The 14,317-nt window shown below is 51.5% G+C and overlaps 1 protein-coding gene and 1 long non-coding RNA gene across 3 annotated transcripts in view; both read left to right on the top strand.

Annotated features, from left to right (window-relative positions):
* Window positions 1-14,317, top strand: part of DPYSL2 (dihydropyrimidinase like 2) — a 137,665-nt gene that overhangs the window by 52,197 nt on the left and 71,151 nt on the right. Inside the window, exon 1 of one of the 2 annotated variants that reach the window (XM_025463034.3) lies at window positions 11,506-11,935. The exons of the other annotated variant lie outside the window; for it this stretch is intronic. Within the exon in view, the coding sequence (XP_025318819.1) occupies window positions 11,897-11,935 (39 nt within the window). The 5' untranslated portion in view covers window positions 11,506-11,896. Of the gene's footprint in view, window positions 1-11,505; window positions 11,936-14,317 lie in introns of those variants that run through there. 2 annotated transcript variants of the gene reach the window in all.
* LOC125753589 (uncharacterized) lies at window positions 12,339-14,220 on the top strand. Its single transcript, XR_007405719.1, has 2 exons — window positions 12,339-12,563; window positions 13,758-14,220. It is a non-coding gene; the product is annotated as an uncharacterized LOC125753589 (long non-coding RNA).

The raw sequence follows: 14,317 nt of genomic DNA, 5'->3' as shown, positions 1-14,317 counted from the left end.
CTTGGCCAAATTAAAAATCCATTGAAAACACTGTATGGTGAAACAAAATATGTCTTTGGGCTGATCTGGCCTATGAGCTACCAGATTGTGCCTTGCATATTCTCCAACACTTAAGGCCAGCTACAAGCCTTGGCTTCGGGATCTGCACAACCCAATGCAATACCTACAAGGAGCTATTTAAGTTAAAATTGGTTTAAATGAAATAAACTAAAAATTGAGGTTTCCCCCCCCCCACCACAGCATCACACTAACTGTGTTTGGAATACTACACAACCATGGGTGGGGGTGGGGGTAGTGACTACTGTGTTGGACAGAATAGATATAGAACATTACACTCATGGAAGAAAGTTCTTTTACAAGGCACAGCTCCCTGGATGGAAGGCACATGAAAGGTTGTATCATGTCACAAATCATTCCTTTTATTAGACATTTGTTATATTTTGTCTATCTTGATGAATTAGGTGTTGTCACACAGCCAAGATGGGGGTCAGAGGAAAGACTCACAGAGTTTCCTGTTGTCTCATACACAAGTGTAATTCCCATCTCTGGGCTGCAACTTTGGTGAGTTATGGAGATTTGATGGTGTCAGATGGATGTAGACTCCTCCACTCCAACTTGGCTCTATCCACTGCACTCTGAATGTACAAGATGAGATACACATCCTGTGGGCGGGGGGGGGGGGAGAAGGTATCACATCTTAACACCTTTCAGGTGGAAGACTTGGTTTCTCCCATGGGAAGGGTGGTGATCCTTTCCCTAGGGTCCTCCTATGCCATAGGCTAGGTCCTCCTACGCCAGAGTGGATATGTAAGGAAGGTGACTGTCAGGCAGAGATTGGGACTGGTGCTTTAGTCAGGCAAGTACAGTCAATCAAACAGTTCAGCTCTCGTGAGTCCCATGTCAAGCAAAATGGGCAGCAGTGGCAGTGGCTGGTGGGGGTGAGGGGGATCGGCAAGGTGCAAAGGCAAGTGGTCCATCAGTTAAGTAGAGCCCTGGGATGGGGTTCAAGAGTAGGTCACTCTAAGAAGCACTAGCTGGTAAGGAGACAATAGCCATTCTGCAGGAGACCTGCCATTTCTTGGGAGGTCTTCTGTGCATATCAGATCCCAGTTCCTAGAATCCACTGGGCTGGGTGCAGGGCTGGACTTCAATCCTCAAGAGGTAAACTAGCAAGAACCAGGCAAGACCCAGGCCATAGGGGTTGATGGCACCTGGGAGGGGCCTGGGACCCATCTCCAACTCCCAGGACCCACCACCCTCCAAAGGTACCTGTGGGGGGAGGGGAGGCAACAATCACTGAAGAGAGTGGAACAAGAACCCACTGTTAGCTGCAAAATAAATCCCATCTCAGAGGAAAACACCTAATACACAACCCTGACTGTGGCACCTTGCAACACTTGCATCCCATTTGGACTTGTCTGGAAACTGAAGAATGTGCTTGACAACATGAGGCATTCATAGAATTGGGTGCAGGTATGGACATTAACAATGGCTTTGAGGCAAACCTCATAAACCTGATGGGAAGGGAAAAGGAGAAAAAAATGAGACAAGGAATAGAAAGGAAGCCCCCAACATTTGACAAAAGATCTTTTTGGTCCTCTTGGTATCTGCAGAAAATATGAGGCAAGAGAATAATAATCATACAGAGAAAACTAATGCCTGGAGGGTTCTTCTAAGATGATGCAAAGACCAGCAAAGAATTTTGTTCAGTTCTTCCCCTGGAGCCTCTGTCTTGGTGGCTTTGGTAGGAAGAAATTGAAGCCATTTGGGTCACCCTATTCCTCATGCTTTGATGATTGCCACAGCCTGTAATGTTCCAAACGACACTGTCTCTCTCTTGGGGATGTGTTAGCTGGTTGGTGTGGGCAGACACAATGGCCACAGGAGAGCTACTTGGTTTATGCATTAAATATGGAGGAAACTGTCAGGAGGTCCCTGCCACTGTCGGGAGAGGGAGAACCAGGCGTTTGGGCAGGTTGCTATCCTAGAAAGATGATGGATGCAGAGGAGGGGTTGGCCCACGGTCTACTGACCTGCTCATTGCTATCATCCTGAGCACCAAATTAACTTGCACAAGCTAGTGGGGGAAGCTTCCAGATTGTCCCAGTAAGAACTATGCTGAGCATTAACCTCAGTGGTTTGAAATAATGATGCAAGCAAGCTGCATTTTGGCCACCTGGCTGTGGCTATCCATAGCTGAGGGGCCAGCTTAAGCCAGGAATGGCCTAGTGTCCTGATACTGCATGCTCTATTTTTTTATTATGATGTTGCAGCCTTACATTTTGCCGTAGCCTTGCTAGTTAAAACTACAATGGCTTTGATCTATTCTTCCCTGCTTCTTCTCCACCATCTGATTTGGAGGTTGTCCTGTGAATGCCCAGATCTAGTCTCCTCAGGATGGGAGGACTCAGGAAAGTGTGGGGCTCATGCTGTTTCTCAGCTCTGGTCTTACCCCAAAAGGGGCTGAAAGGGAAAGTCTTAAACCACTGGATTCCCAGGGGTCACAAGTTTAGGATTCAGACCCCTGCAGTTTTAGTGATATCCTTGGTCGTCCACAAGATGATGACTACTTCTGGTGCTTTGTAGGCAAAAATGACCAAATGACTTAATAAAGCAAAACAAAACAAAACAAAACAAAACAAAACAAAACAAAACAAAAAGATGAAAAATAGTGGAAGGGGGAAGGATAAGGGATAAGGAATATTTGTACTGGATTGAAAGAACATTCTACAGTGTATAAACTTCTTCAACCTGCCTTTGCCTATCTGAACATTCCCCCATACCAACCAAGGATATTTGTCACCCTGGGAGATGCCAGCATTGTGAAGATGTCCTTTCTTCAAGGTCTCTTATCCCGTTTGCATTAAGGAGAAGTGTCTGGAGACATGTCTGCTGATCCTTGACTTTTCTGCAGCATGAAGAGTATCTCCCAGAAAGTGCCTAATCCATCCATGAGTACACAGTGGTGCTGGTAGCAAGTCAGAGGTACCCAGGCCCAAGTGGCAGTTCTGTAGTCTTCTCTGGCAGGACTGAATGGCTGTCAAGAGTACCCACTGGTCTTCCTGGGAACTTGAAGTAAACAGAAGGGGCTGAAGACAAAGCCTGGTTGTGAGCTTTGTGCCTTAGAAGATCATTTTAGACTCAAGTCCCTGTGTAACTATATAACTGGGACTTTTGTTCAGGGAGCTTATTCATTTACTCATCTGTTCATTCTTCATCCATCCATCCATCCATCCATCCATCCATCACCCACTCATCCATCCATTCATCCATCTGCCCATCCATCTATCCATCCACCCACCCATCTATTCATCCATTCATCCATCTGTCCATGCACCTGCCCATCCATCCATTCTTTCAGAATGTGTTGTGTGTGTATGCATGGCCTTATGGTTCATGCTGCAGAAAGAAAGTATAGTTTTCTGCCATCAAGATGCTTCTTGTCAAGGAGGAAAGGGTGCATAAAGAAATTACACAGCAAACTGTTTCAGGCCCTCTGCTAAGAGTCTTTATAGGGCCCAGGGGTGCACAACAGGAGTGGTCAGCTCTACCAGGTGATTGTGGAGTGCTGCAGAGAGGAGGTGTTGGTGTGAGAGGTCAAGGAGGGGATGGGGTGCTGGAAGAGGTGGAAATATGAGTAGAGACACAGGCTACAAACAGCCTGGCATACCCAGGGAAGGTGAAGAGTTTGATGTGGCTGGAGCACGGGGTGTGGCCCAGGGATGCGGCACAGGGATGCAGACGGCGCTCAAGAAGGCGAGAGAAGTAGGCAGAAGCCCAACTATGCAAGAAGCCTGGACACAGTGCTAGGGATTTCGGACTTTGTCATGCAGGTATCATGGAGCCATGGAAGCATTTGAAGAAGAGTAACATGGTCAGATTGCATGTTGGGAGAAGTACTGATTTGGGACAGCATAAGATCCAGAAGCAGCAGGGCCCTTAATTCAGCACAGGAAAGATGGTGACACCCCAAATGAGGCCGTGGCTCTTAGTCTCTTAGGCCCCCGGGATTACTGTCTTCCTGTCCCAGCCAATCACCTAAAAGGGGCTGTTTTACTAATTTAACTTTATTCCTAAATTCCTGAGGAAGAGAAGGGAACTCCTGTGGCACTCAGACTCCTCTTCTGGTTTGAGTGCATGCTACACGAAGTCAGCGTGGCCCGTGGATGTAGAATCCGGTTTAAAGGCCCACATGTGTGATGGGTGTAAATTTCAATGACTTCCTTATCTGCCTGGTCCCATTGGATCTTGTTCTGCTTCTAGAGGGAGGCCGGGCATGCTCAGAAGTTGGATGGTGCCCCGTCTTTGGTGAGGGGACATTGCAGAGGCCCAGGCCCAGGGCAGAGGAGCACGGCTTCTCTGGAGCCCGGGAAGCAGCGTGTCCCCTCACCCCATGGCCTCACCGTGCACAAGGCCTGACAGCCCAGGGGGCTCCTCCTGTGAGGAGCTTGTGAGCTCGCCTCCCCATTACCCTTTGGTTTTTCTTGGGCTGGAGCCCTGTGATTGGCAGGGGAGAGGGGAGTGAGGGCGGGGGTGGAGGGGGCAGCGGAAGACCAATCTGATGAAGGGAAAAACCAGCAAATCTTTAAATCTTTACAGTATCCAAATGGACTACTTCCAAGAATTCACAGACTAAGCTTATAAATCGCCCCCAAAGAGGTCTCTAGGGGACCTGTGTGAGCAACCGGGCTAGAGGCACACAGTATGTTTTTGAATAAGTTAGTAATTCTCAGTCTTTGATTCTTCTAAGAGACTTAAGCTCCTGACGTATTGTTTAGACTCTCTGGACACCCGGTTGACACGTTGTCACAGCCCTCTGTGGAACTGACAGCTTCTGAACCAAAGAGGGCCCAGACTGACGAGGATGGGCTTTATTTCCTAAGTGTGTTGCAGCCCAAGCCCAAAGCGTAGGCTTGGCCAAGGGACTCACCTGCAGCTATCACAGGCCAAGCTGGTGGAGTCGTGCTTGGGGAAGGCCAGGCCCGGGGTACCTGAAGGCCAGGTCCCAGGGGGAGAGAAATCTACACATGCTGCCACAAGTAGCTGGTCCTCAGGTCACTTGTGACCCAACCCAATGAGGTGAATTCTTGCCATCTAGCATTTTAAAAACTTGGGTGAATGAGGACTTGTGGGGTGGCAGGTGCACATCAGGGAGGCAGAGGTGGAAGGTGAGGCCTGGGTCCCCGGGCTGGAGGACTGGCATGGTGGGGCTGGGAACCAGGTGGCTCAGGGAGTCTGCAGATGCGAGTGGGAGATTCCAAAATAAAGATGTAAACAAACACGCCAGATACTTCCCACTGTTGATCGCTGCTCTTAAGCAGCTGCCAGGATAAGGAAGGTAACAAATATGTGGGCTGACTTCACATAGGGGTCAAGGAGAGTGTCCCAGAAGAGGGCACTGACTGGTGAGAAGGAGCCCTCCCTGCAGTGAATGGAAAAAGTGGAGGGGACCACAGCAGCAGCAGGAACCAGGGGTGCTGTAGAGGCAGGGAGGGCAGGATGAGGCTGGGAAAGCAGGCAAGCCGGACAGTTTGCCTGGCCTTTAGGCAGGAAGCCCATCGGGGCCTTGCCCTCTTAGCTCAGGGGTAGCATTGTTCAGGGTTCATTGCTCATTGAAACCTTGGTGTTGATCTATTATGTTTCCAATGAGAGAAACTGACAGAAACTGACAGAAACTGACAGAAACGGAATCCTGCTGGGTACTCAAGAAAGGGGGATGGAGAATTGATTTGGAGACAAGGGGAAATGGGGAAGAAGTGCAGAAGTCCTTGGAGCCCGTTGTGGCAGGGGGGCACTGGGAAGGGGTAAAGAAAGACCCAGCAGGCCTCCTACACCCACCTCCTTCACTAGCTGGGTACTAGTTTCTGCTGAAAAGTACTTTATCATTTAAAGAACTAGCGCCTTGAGCTGTGGGGGTCGCAGGGGCCTGGGTTAGCATCCTGCTCTCACTCTCTCTCCAGCACCTGGGCCTGGAAGAAAAGGTTTCTTTGAGTTTTATTCTCTTCCTTATACAATAGGGATACAAAGACTTCCCTAGTAAGATTTTTGGGGAGGATTAAACAAGATGTATTTAAAAGCTTTGCGTAGACTACAATAGGTGCTCAGTAAATGTGAATTGCCTCCTACGGACTGCATAAGGAGTGTTTTCCTAGGAGGCAATCAAGTGGAAGGATAGAGGGAATATTTACCACTCTTTCATAAGATGTCCCCATGGGGTGAAGAGAAGGGCCATCCCTGTACTTTGGGGAAGGAGAAAAAGTCCTGCGTAGGCCTGAGACCTGAGTGCAAGCTAGTCCATGTTTTCCCAGCTTCCTTTTCTCTAAAAAGCAGGGTGTGGTGGGCTCCTGGCCAGAGGTAGACTGGGACTTATCTCTGGAGATTCAAATCAAGAGGGCTGAGTTAGGGCCCCAGGTGATTCCAAAGCAGAGGCAAAATCACTCCAGGAACCCTGGGACCAGGCCCTTTGCTGATCCTGAGTTGAGGACGGAGGGGACCCAAAAACGCACTCTCCTCATTCACCACCAGAGGGCGGGCCGCAGGCATGACGGCCAAAGCAAGCTGCTGCCTGTCTCCAGCTGGGGCAGAAAAGACCCCAGGAAAGATCTGTGGTCACACGGAGGATGATGTGCAAGGTAGGTCATGAAGGCCTCATCAGAGGAGAAAAAGCCGAAGGCTACTAGATTTGAAGTGCATGCTTTCCTCTGTGTCCCAGTGTCCGAGAGGACTGGGACAGAGGAGCCTCTTGTCTTCACCCAGTTAGGACTCAGTCGGGGTGCTTTCATCCCCAGCTGACCAGTAGTCTTTCCAGTGCTCGCAAAAGCAGCATCTGGCTCAGAGGGCCTGTCACTTCCACCCCTCATGGGTCACCAGTCTGCAGCCCTGGATAAAGGATGCACCCACTGGAAAGGCTTGGACGGGCCAGCCGTTGGCTGTCCCTCTGCAGACTACCCCTTCAGGGTTATGCTCACAGAGATGGCCAGATTCCATCTGCAGGGAAGAAGGCATCACTTCCAGCTCAAGTGCCTCATCAGTGCCCTTAGTTTTTGGCAAGAAAGAATTCCGGTACTTTCTCTTTACCACTGCATTGATTTTAACCTCCTCTGCAGACTGCATCTGAGGCTGTAGCTCTTGGTGGCAGTCCTGCAGCAATGTGGGGACTTGGGGATTTCTCTTCTTTGCCATGTCTGGGCTCTGCTCTTCTGGTCAAAATGTATGTTGGGGGGGCTTCCCTACTCTGTGACATCCTGAATGTCGCACTTCCACAGAGGGAGGCCCAGGGGGGCCGCAGAAGCAGAACTGGCTACTGCAGCCTCCCAAAGGGGGAAGATGAAACCGAGAGAAGTGGTGGGCCTGGTCTGAGACGGCTGTGGAGGAACTGGAAACAGCCCAGTCACCCTGCAGTGCCCCGCTGACGGGACTTCACGTCCCCACCCCCAGTTCCCTGCAGGCTGGGTGATTTGAAGATCTTAAAAAAAAAAATCCTGACTGGATGCCATCACTCATACATCTCTCCTGGTGGCCCATCCCTCTAGACACCACCACCACCTCTAGGTGCCACCAGGGTGGCACCACCACCCTGTCAGGCCCTGTAAAGGGTAAGACATGAAGAAGTCTTAAGAGTTCCCAGTCTATGTGAGCTCAGACTCTCAGGGGAAGGAAAATCCTGCTCACCTCATCATGGTATAGGTGAGGGTGGTATAGGGTAGGTGGTGGAACACGATAAAGGGTTCCAGGCAGGCACGTACAAAGAATAATGGAAGGGTGGAGAAGAGAATGATCTGAGAAACGGGTGCTCGGGGCGGTGGGGGGGCGGGGGTGGGTGGTGGAAAATGACCAGAGATGCCTTGTAGGATTCTAGAGCTCTGAACTGGATGCTCTCTCCTGTATTTGATCAGGCTTGGTGGTATGTGGCAGCTTTGCTTAGGGGATCCTTGGCTTAAAATTCAGGCAGCTACGCCCACACCAGGAATAATGAGCTGCATCATTATAATAAGGTTCTCCTGCAGTTTCTGGAACTTGAGGGGGGAGAAGGAAGACCCAGCAAGGCGACAGGGCTATGAGAAAGGCTGAGTTGGGGGATTTTGTTGACATTCAAACTCACCCCGGCAGTGACACGGAAGGACTCTTTTCTCTTGGAATAGCAGCGACAGCATTTAGCTGTATATCAGACATTGAGGGCCCCTGCCACAGGTCAGGCAGTGTGTTGGTCACTGCACAAAGAGAAATGCAAGGCTCTTAGCTTTTAGGAGTCCTGTTCGGATCGAAGAAAAGCACAGTCACAATATGGGAGGATGGGGATCCCTGGGTGGTGCAGCGGTTTAGCGCCTGCCTTTGGCCCAGGGCGCGATCCTGGAGACCCGGGATCGAATCCCACATCGGTCTCCCGGTGCATGGAGCCCGCTTCTCCCTCTGCCTATGTCTCTGCCTCTCTCTCTCTCTATCATAAATAAATAAAAATTAAAAAAAAAAACAATATGGGAGGATGCAGGTCCCAGTGGCGGTGAACACAGGAGGTTAATACCACAGGAGGCAGCAGGGAGGTGGACTTCCCGGAGGTGGTGAACTTTAAGCTCACTTTTGGAGGGAGGGTTGAGGGAAGAGGGAGGGAGGTTAAGGGAACAACATAGGGCAGGGCACAGATTTGAGAAGGCACACGGCCTCGAGGGGCAGCGTGTATATTGGTCCACGTCTGCATGTACCCCATGTGAGTGTAGGGAGGGAGGCATGGGTGTCAAGAGACCTCTGTCTAGCTGAAGGCTGTGGTCAGAGACTGATACAGAACCTGGGTAGTCTGCTCTTTTTTTCATGTTTGATATGCACTGAATTCCTTAAAAGTCTAGAAAAATCCTGCCCAAGAACAGACTAAAATATTTGGTTTGGGGAGAACGATTTGTAACCTGACAGGAATTTTCATCAAGTGTCTAAAGACAATATGAAAAAAAACCAGTGTATATTATATAGGTCTGTCAGTGCAGAGTGGGTGGAAAATGCTTCCCTGCCCCCTTTATTTTTCTGCAACACACTGAGCAGGAAGCCTGGCAAGAAACTCGGATTGTAGACAGTTCCTTGACCAATTAAGACTATTCGGTATCTTCTTTGTGCTAAATACCCTTAGGCCCTAGTTAAACTAATGAATTTAAACCCTAAAGCTTTGGATATGTAGGAGTGGAAATGTCCATCATCATGGACTAAGAACCTCGTATCGCTGGCTCCAGAAATAAGGCTGATGCAAATAAGACTGACATAAAAGCTTTTATTACAGAGGCGCCTGGGTGGCTCATTCTGTTGAGCGTCCTGACTCTTGGCTGCTGCTCAGGTCATGGTCTCCAGGTCCTGGGATTGAGCCCAGCATGGGGCTCTGCGTTCAGCAGGGAGTCTGCTTGGGATTCTCTCTCCCTCTCCCCCTCCTCTCTCTCTGAAATAAATATATTTTTTAAAGCTTTTATTACAAAACAAACTATTCAATGGCAAATTAGTAAATAACAAGATATAGTTAAACCTGTTAAGATCAAACCGTTCAGGAGCAGGAAAATTTAACAAGAATATATTAACAAACAACTTAATTAGAATTCAATCTGTTTTAAATTAATTTGAATCTCATTATTTGCTTGCTTGCTTAGTGGTATTTTACTCATGATCTAATAGAACACTTGCCCCTGCCCGGGTTGGAACCTACAGTTGGCTTTCCCTGGTAGGAGGGCACATTTTAGCTTTCTCAGACTTGTGACTTTAACCCTTACAGGCTGACACTAATACCTGCTGACATTGTCATTTTGCTCTTAGCACATCACATAGTCGGAGGGGGGAGTGCTTCTACTTTGTTTTCAAGATGCACAGCTAATTGGAACTTGAATGAATTAACCAGCTCTGAAGCTTGCTGCATGCCCCCACAGCTCCCTTCTGGGACTTTAGAATTTACCAGAAAAGGAGTTGAAGAGTACAGTCTTACACCTTCTGGACAATCATCCAAAGCAGCCACATGCAGAAAGACATTGGAATGCGGGGCCACAGTAGCCCCAGGATTATTTTGTATTTATCTGGCTAATCTTTGCTGAGCAGGTATGAGCCAATTAAATAGATTCCTTTTTTTTTTTTTTTTCCACGGCTGCCTGATGGCCTAGATTATGGAAGGATTCTATCTATTGTTTGATCTGAAGCAGAGAAACCCAAAGCCATGAGCCTGTCTAGATGTTTCTAGTCATTGTACCTGCTTGGGCAGTATCTCCAAAGAGATGACCCCCTGGGAGATTGTTCTGGATCAAGTGGACCGGCTCATTTCTCCTACCGGGATTCTGCAGGAAGAGCGCTAGTGCGCTATTAGGACCAGCAAAGCGGGTGGGTGGGTGGGTGGCGCTTCCAGGCCTGTTCAACTGCTGGCGCCAAGAAGAGAGGCCTTGAACGCAGTTTAAATCGCGACTAGCACCTCTGAGCGGGGAGGCAAAGAGTCGCCTATGTTTTTAACTCGGATTCCGGAGGGTTTCTGCCTGACTCAGTTTCCCCTTCTTGGGGGGGGGGGAATGTAAGATCTTCCGCTCCTCCTGCTTTCCCCATCTCCTCTTTCTGTCCCATTGTATGATGCGGAGGCCCCGTCTACGGCACTCGGATCGCGAGTTTTTCAACAGATCTGCAGGCCCCGGGGTGGAATGCGCCCCTGTAATCCCCCAAATGGGCGTGGGCGGGACTGCTCGGGAGAGCTGGGCCCTAGGCTGGGCCTCGACCTCAACCTGCGGGGGCGCGGGGGGCGCACAGAAAAGGGCTTTCAGGGCGGGGTGTGTCCCGTCCCTCCCATCGCTCTCCCAGCTGCAGCGCGGCCTCCCTCCCCGCTCGCAGCACTAAGGGCTTGGGCGTCTGCAGCCGCCGCCAGGCCCGCGCGCCCCCGCGGCCAGCCGCCCCTCTCCCGGGCCCGGGCGGGCCCTCCCCGCGCCGCTCCCCTCCCCTCCCCTCCCCTCCGCCCGCCGCCACCCCAATTCCCCGTCGACGCCTGGGCGGGGGCCGAGCGAGCCTTCGCGAAGGGCGAAGGCGGCGGGAGGAGGGCCCGGGCGCCCCTCCCGGGCTGCGCGGCGCCGGCCGGCGGTGCAGTCGCGCGCTCGCCGCCAGCAAAGCCATTGGCTCGGCGCAGTCACCCCACGCGGGGCTGCAGCGGCGGCCTCCGCGGATTGGCGCGCGGGCGGGCATCCAGCGGGGCGCGCGCGAGCGGGTGCGTGCCGCACGGCTGCAGCGGAGCCCGCCGTCTCCGGGCTGGGCTGCCCCGGCCGGCCAGGGCCGCCCCTCCATTGTCCTTGAGCCGCCGAGGCTGCGTGTGGGCGGCTGCCAGCCCCGGCCCCGGCGCCCCGGCCTACAGAAAGGGCGCGAACGGCGCGCTCCCCGCTCGGGCGCACGCCCCGACCGCCGCCCTCGGAGCCACACTGCGGCGTTCGCGCTCTCGCGCCGCCCCCTCCCCGCCGGCGCTCATTTGCATCTCCCACGCCTGTGGCCAATCAGGGCGCGTCTCTCTCGAAGCGGATGGCTTTTGCCTGAGAGGAAAGGGAGTGGCTGGCGGCGCATGCGCCGCGGTGGCCGACTTGAACCGAGGCTTTTATTGCTGTAGTTTATTTCCACCCCTTCCCTCCTGTTCTCTCTCTCTCTTTCTTTTTTTTCCGCCCTAGCTGGGGCTGTGTTGGAGCAGAGGAAGAGAGACAGAGGATTGCATTTATCCCTTAACGTTCCTGAAATCTGCAATCAGCAAGACCGGCTAAGCGAAGCGGTTGCACCTTTTCCAGGGCTGCAAAAAAAAAAAAAAAAAAAAAGAAAAAAAAAAAAAAAAAGAAAAAAATACCATCTCTTTCCTGGCAATTTTGGCTTTAAAGCTGTCCTCTTGAAATTATTGTTATTATTTTTTTAACCGAGAGACAGAGAGATGTCTTATCAGGGGAAGAAAAATATTCCACGCATCACGGTGAGTTTGGTACTTGGGAAATCTGCGATCGGCCAGCAACCTTTTGTGGCAAAGAACATTTAAGGGCTTTGTTTTTTTTTTTTTTTAAAGGAGGGGGAGGAAGAGGAACCCAACTTTTCTTTTTTTCTCCCCCCCCCCCCTTTTGCTAAAGAAGGCGATGGTGGTGGTGGTGGGAGATGCAATCACATGGAATTGTAAGCTCCATGATTTGTAAGGCATTAAAATGGGAGCGTAAGTGCATGAAAGGACGTCTTGGGTAGCGCGCCGGAGCCGCCGTATCCTTTTATTGTCAGTCCGAGATGCTGCAGTGCCGGCCTGCGGGGTGTAAGCAAATGGATGCCAGATTGAATATGCGTGCTGGAAGCTCGGATATTGTTCTCCGGGCTGCGTGCTGTGAGGCTGGGCTCCGGGAGCTGGATGGGGAGGTGGTGGAGGGGGGGGTGGTGGAGGATGGAGATATGGATTCTCCCTGTGTCTCCCGCCCCCACCGTAAAGGCTTTCTGGAGCTTTCCTCGGGCTTCAGCCCCGAGGCGTCATGACAGCAGGGGGATGCTGGAAAGGGCAGGGAGGACCAGGATGATGTGGAAAGGGGAAGGAAAAACAGGGACGCGGTGATGAGCAGACCGGGGTGCGGGGGCGGGGGGGGGGGTCAGGCGTGGGCTTTTTGTTGATCAGGGACTGGGTTTGGGTGGCCCTCTCGGCCCCCTCGCCCACGGTGTCGGGGGGGGACCCCGGCGGGGCTCTGGGCTCGCTTTCTGGGCGTCTTTCTGCCTCTTCTGCAGCCGAAGAGGCGCACACAAAGCGGGCTGGGAGGGTGGGCGCTGGGGACAGCGCCGAGCCGGCTGCAGAGCTAATGGCGCTGCGCGACGCGCGGAGCAAGCAGATGGCCCGGCCCGGCCTCGGCCACACAATGATCGCAGCGGCCGAGGTGTCGGCGCGGCCCTGGGCCTCGGGCTGCTCGTGTGCAAATCGCGAGAAAAAGCATCGACGCGGCGAATTTGCGGTGCTGCAGCGATGAACCGCGGGTTCTTGCTTTCACCAAAGCTCTCCTGCCCCCCCCCACCCCCTCCCCAGTCCTGGCTCTCTGCAGCCCCGAATAAAATCCCGGGGAGGGAGGAACGCGAGGGCAATTCATTGTTATATAATGATGTGCAGTTGGAATTGGCCGGCTGGCGGCTGGGCAGAGACCGAAGAATCCTGGTGAACTCGAGGTGCTGAGGGCTGGATGGGAGGGCGCGCTTTGGCTCTGGTTTCCTCCTCAGCCACGGACACCCCGGCTTCCTCTGGATGCACAAGGGCACACCCATCCGCAGGAGGGAGACGTGGAAACAAATGCACAGGGGAGGGGGCGTGTGCTCGGAGGACTGGATGGGATGAGCCAGGCTGTGCTAGGCGAGGGTGGGTACTAGCTTTTTCTCGAAGGCCAAAGACTCAGGATCCGAAAGGGCTGGGCTCAGGGGGATGCAACGTTGTGTGTTCCCTGCTCTGGAGGAAGGAGTCTGGGGAGTGGGGATGGGTGGGGAGCAGATTTGCTGCAAAGCTTTAAGTAATTTGCTGTCTTCTTGAATGCAAAAGGCAGTTTCATTTTGACGGGGTGGAGAGAAACACATTTAAAAAGCAAACAATCGAGACCTTATTTATTCTTTTTTTTTTTTTTTTAAGAGCGCCCCCTCTACGCTTAAAATCTGTTTTTATTATCTTAGGACCTATAGCATGGTTTCCCTCCCTCCATCATCATGGCCAGCATCTTATGTAAGAAGCCTTCTGGAAGGCACTAGGGTGGACGGGGCTGTGATGTCTCTTTTTTTTTTTTTTTCCTTAGCATGATATTGGCTCCAGAATTCGCAGTGTTAGCTGGGACAGGTAATGGCAGTGACTAGGGGAGCTAGTTGTGAAGGGCAGGGCTGCTTCATGCTTCCTGAGGCCAGGAGCTGGATGGAGACTAGGGGGCTGGGGGATCCTTATAGACAGAGAAAAGTACCCTGGATCAGGTGACCTTGAGCAAGTGGCTTAACCTCTCAGCCTCAGTTTGCTTATGGTCATAGAAATGAAAATCTGGCCCCACCCACCTCACAGATGTGTTTTGAGGCTTTGGTGACTTGGGTACATGGCAGGATTTTGTAAAGATCTTTACATTTACCTTGTACAAGTGCCAGAATTATTGTTGACTGTTCATTCCCGTTCGACTTCCTGAAGTCTATAGCAGGATGAAGGACCCTACCGTGTACAAAATTAAAAGGATCTTACTGTTTTTCAGTAAGAAAATAAAATAAATACTTTCCATACTTGGCTGTGTCTGCATTCATATGTAAAAGTATCTTTTTCCCTAGGTACCTAGCAGCTTACATATTTTTTATTACTTATTTATGTAATTTATATTTT

This window comes from Canis lupus, chromosome 25, assembly GCF_003254725.2.
Source record: "Canis lupus dingo isolate Sandy chromosome 25, ASM325472v2, whole genome shotgun sequence".
NCBI lineage: Eukaryota > Metazoa > Chordata > Mammalia > Carnivora > Canidae > Canis > Canis lupus.
Note: the sequence above shows the minus strand (reverse complement) of the source record. Positions and strands in the feature narration are given on the sequence as shown.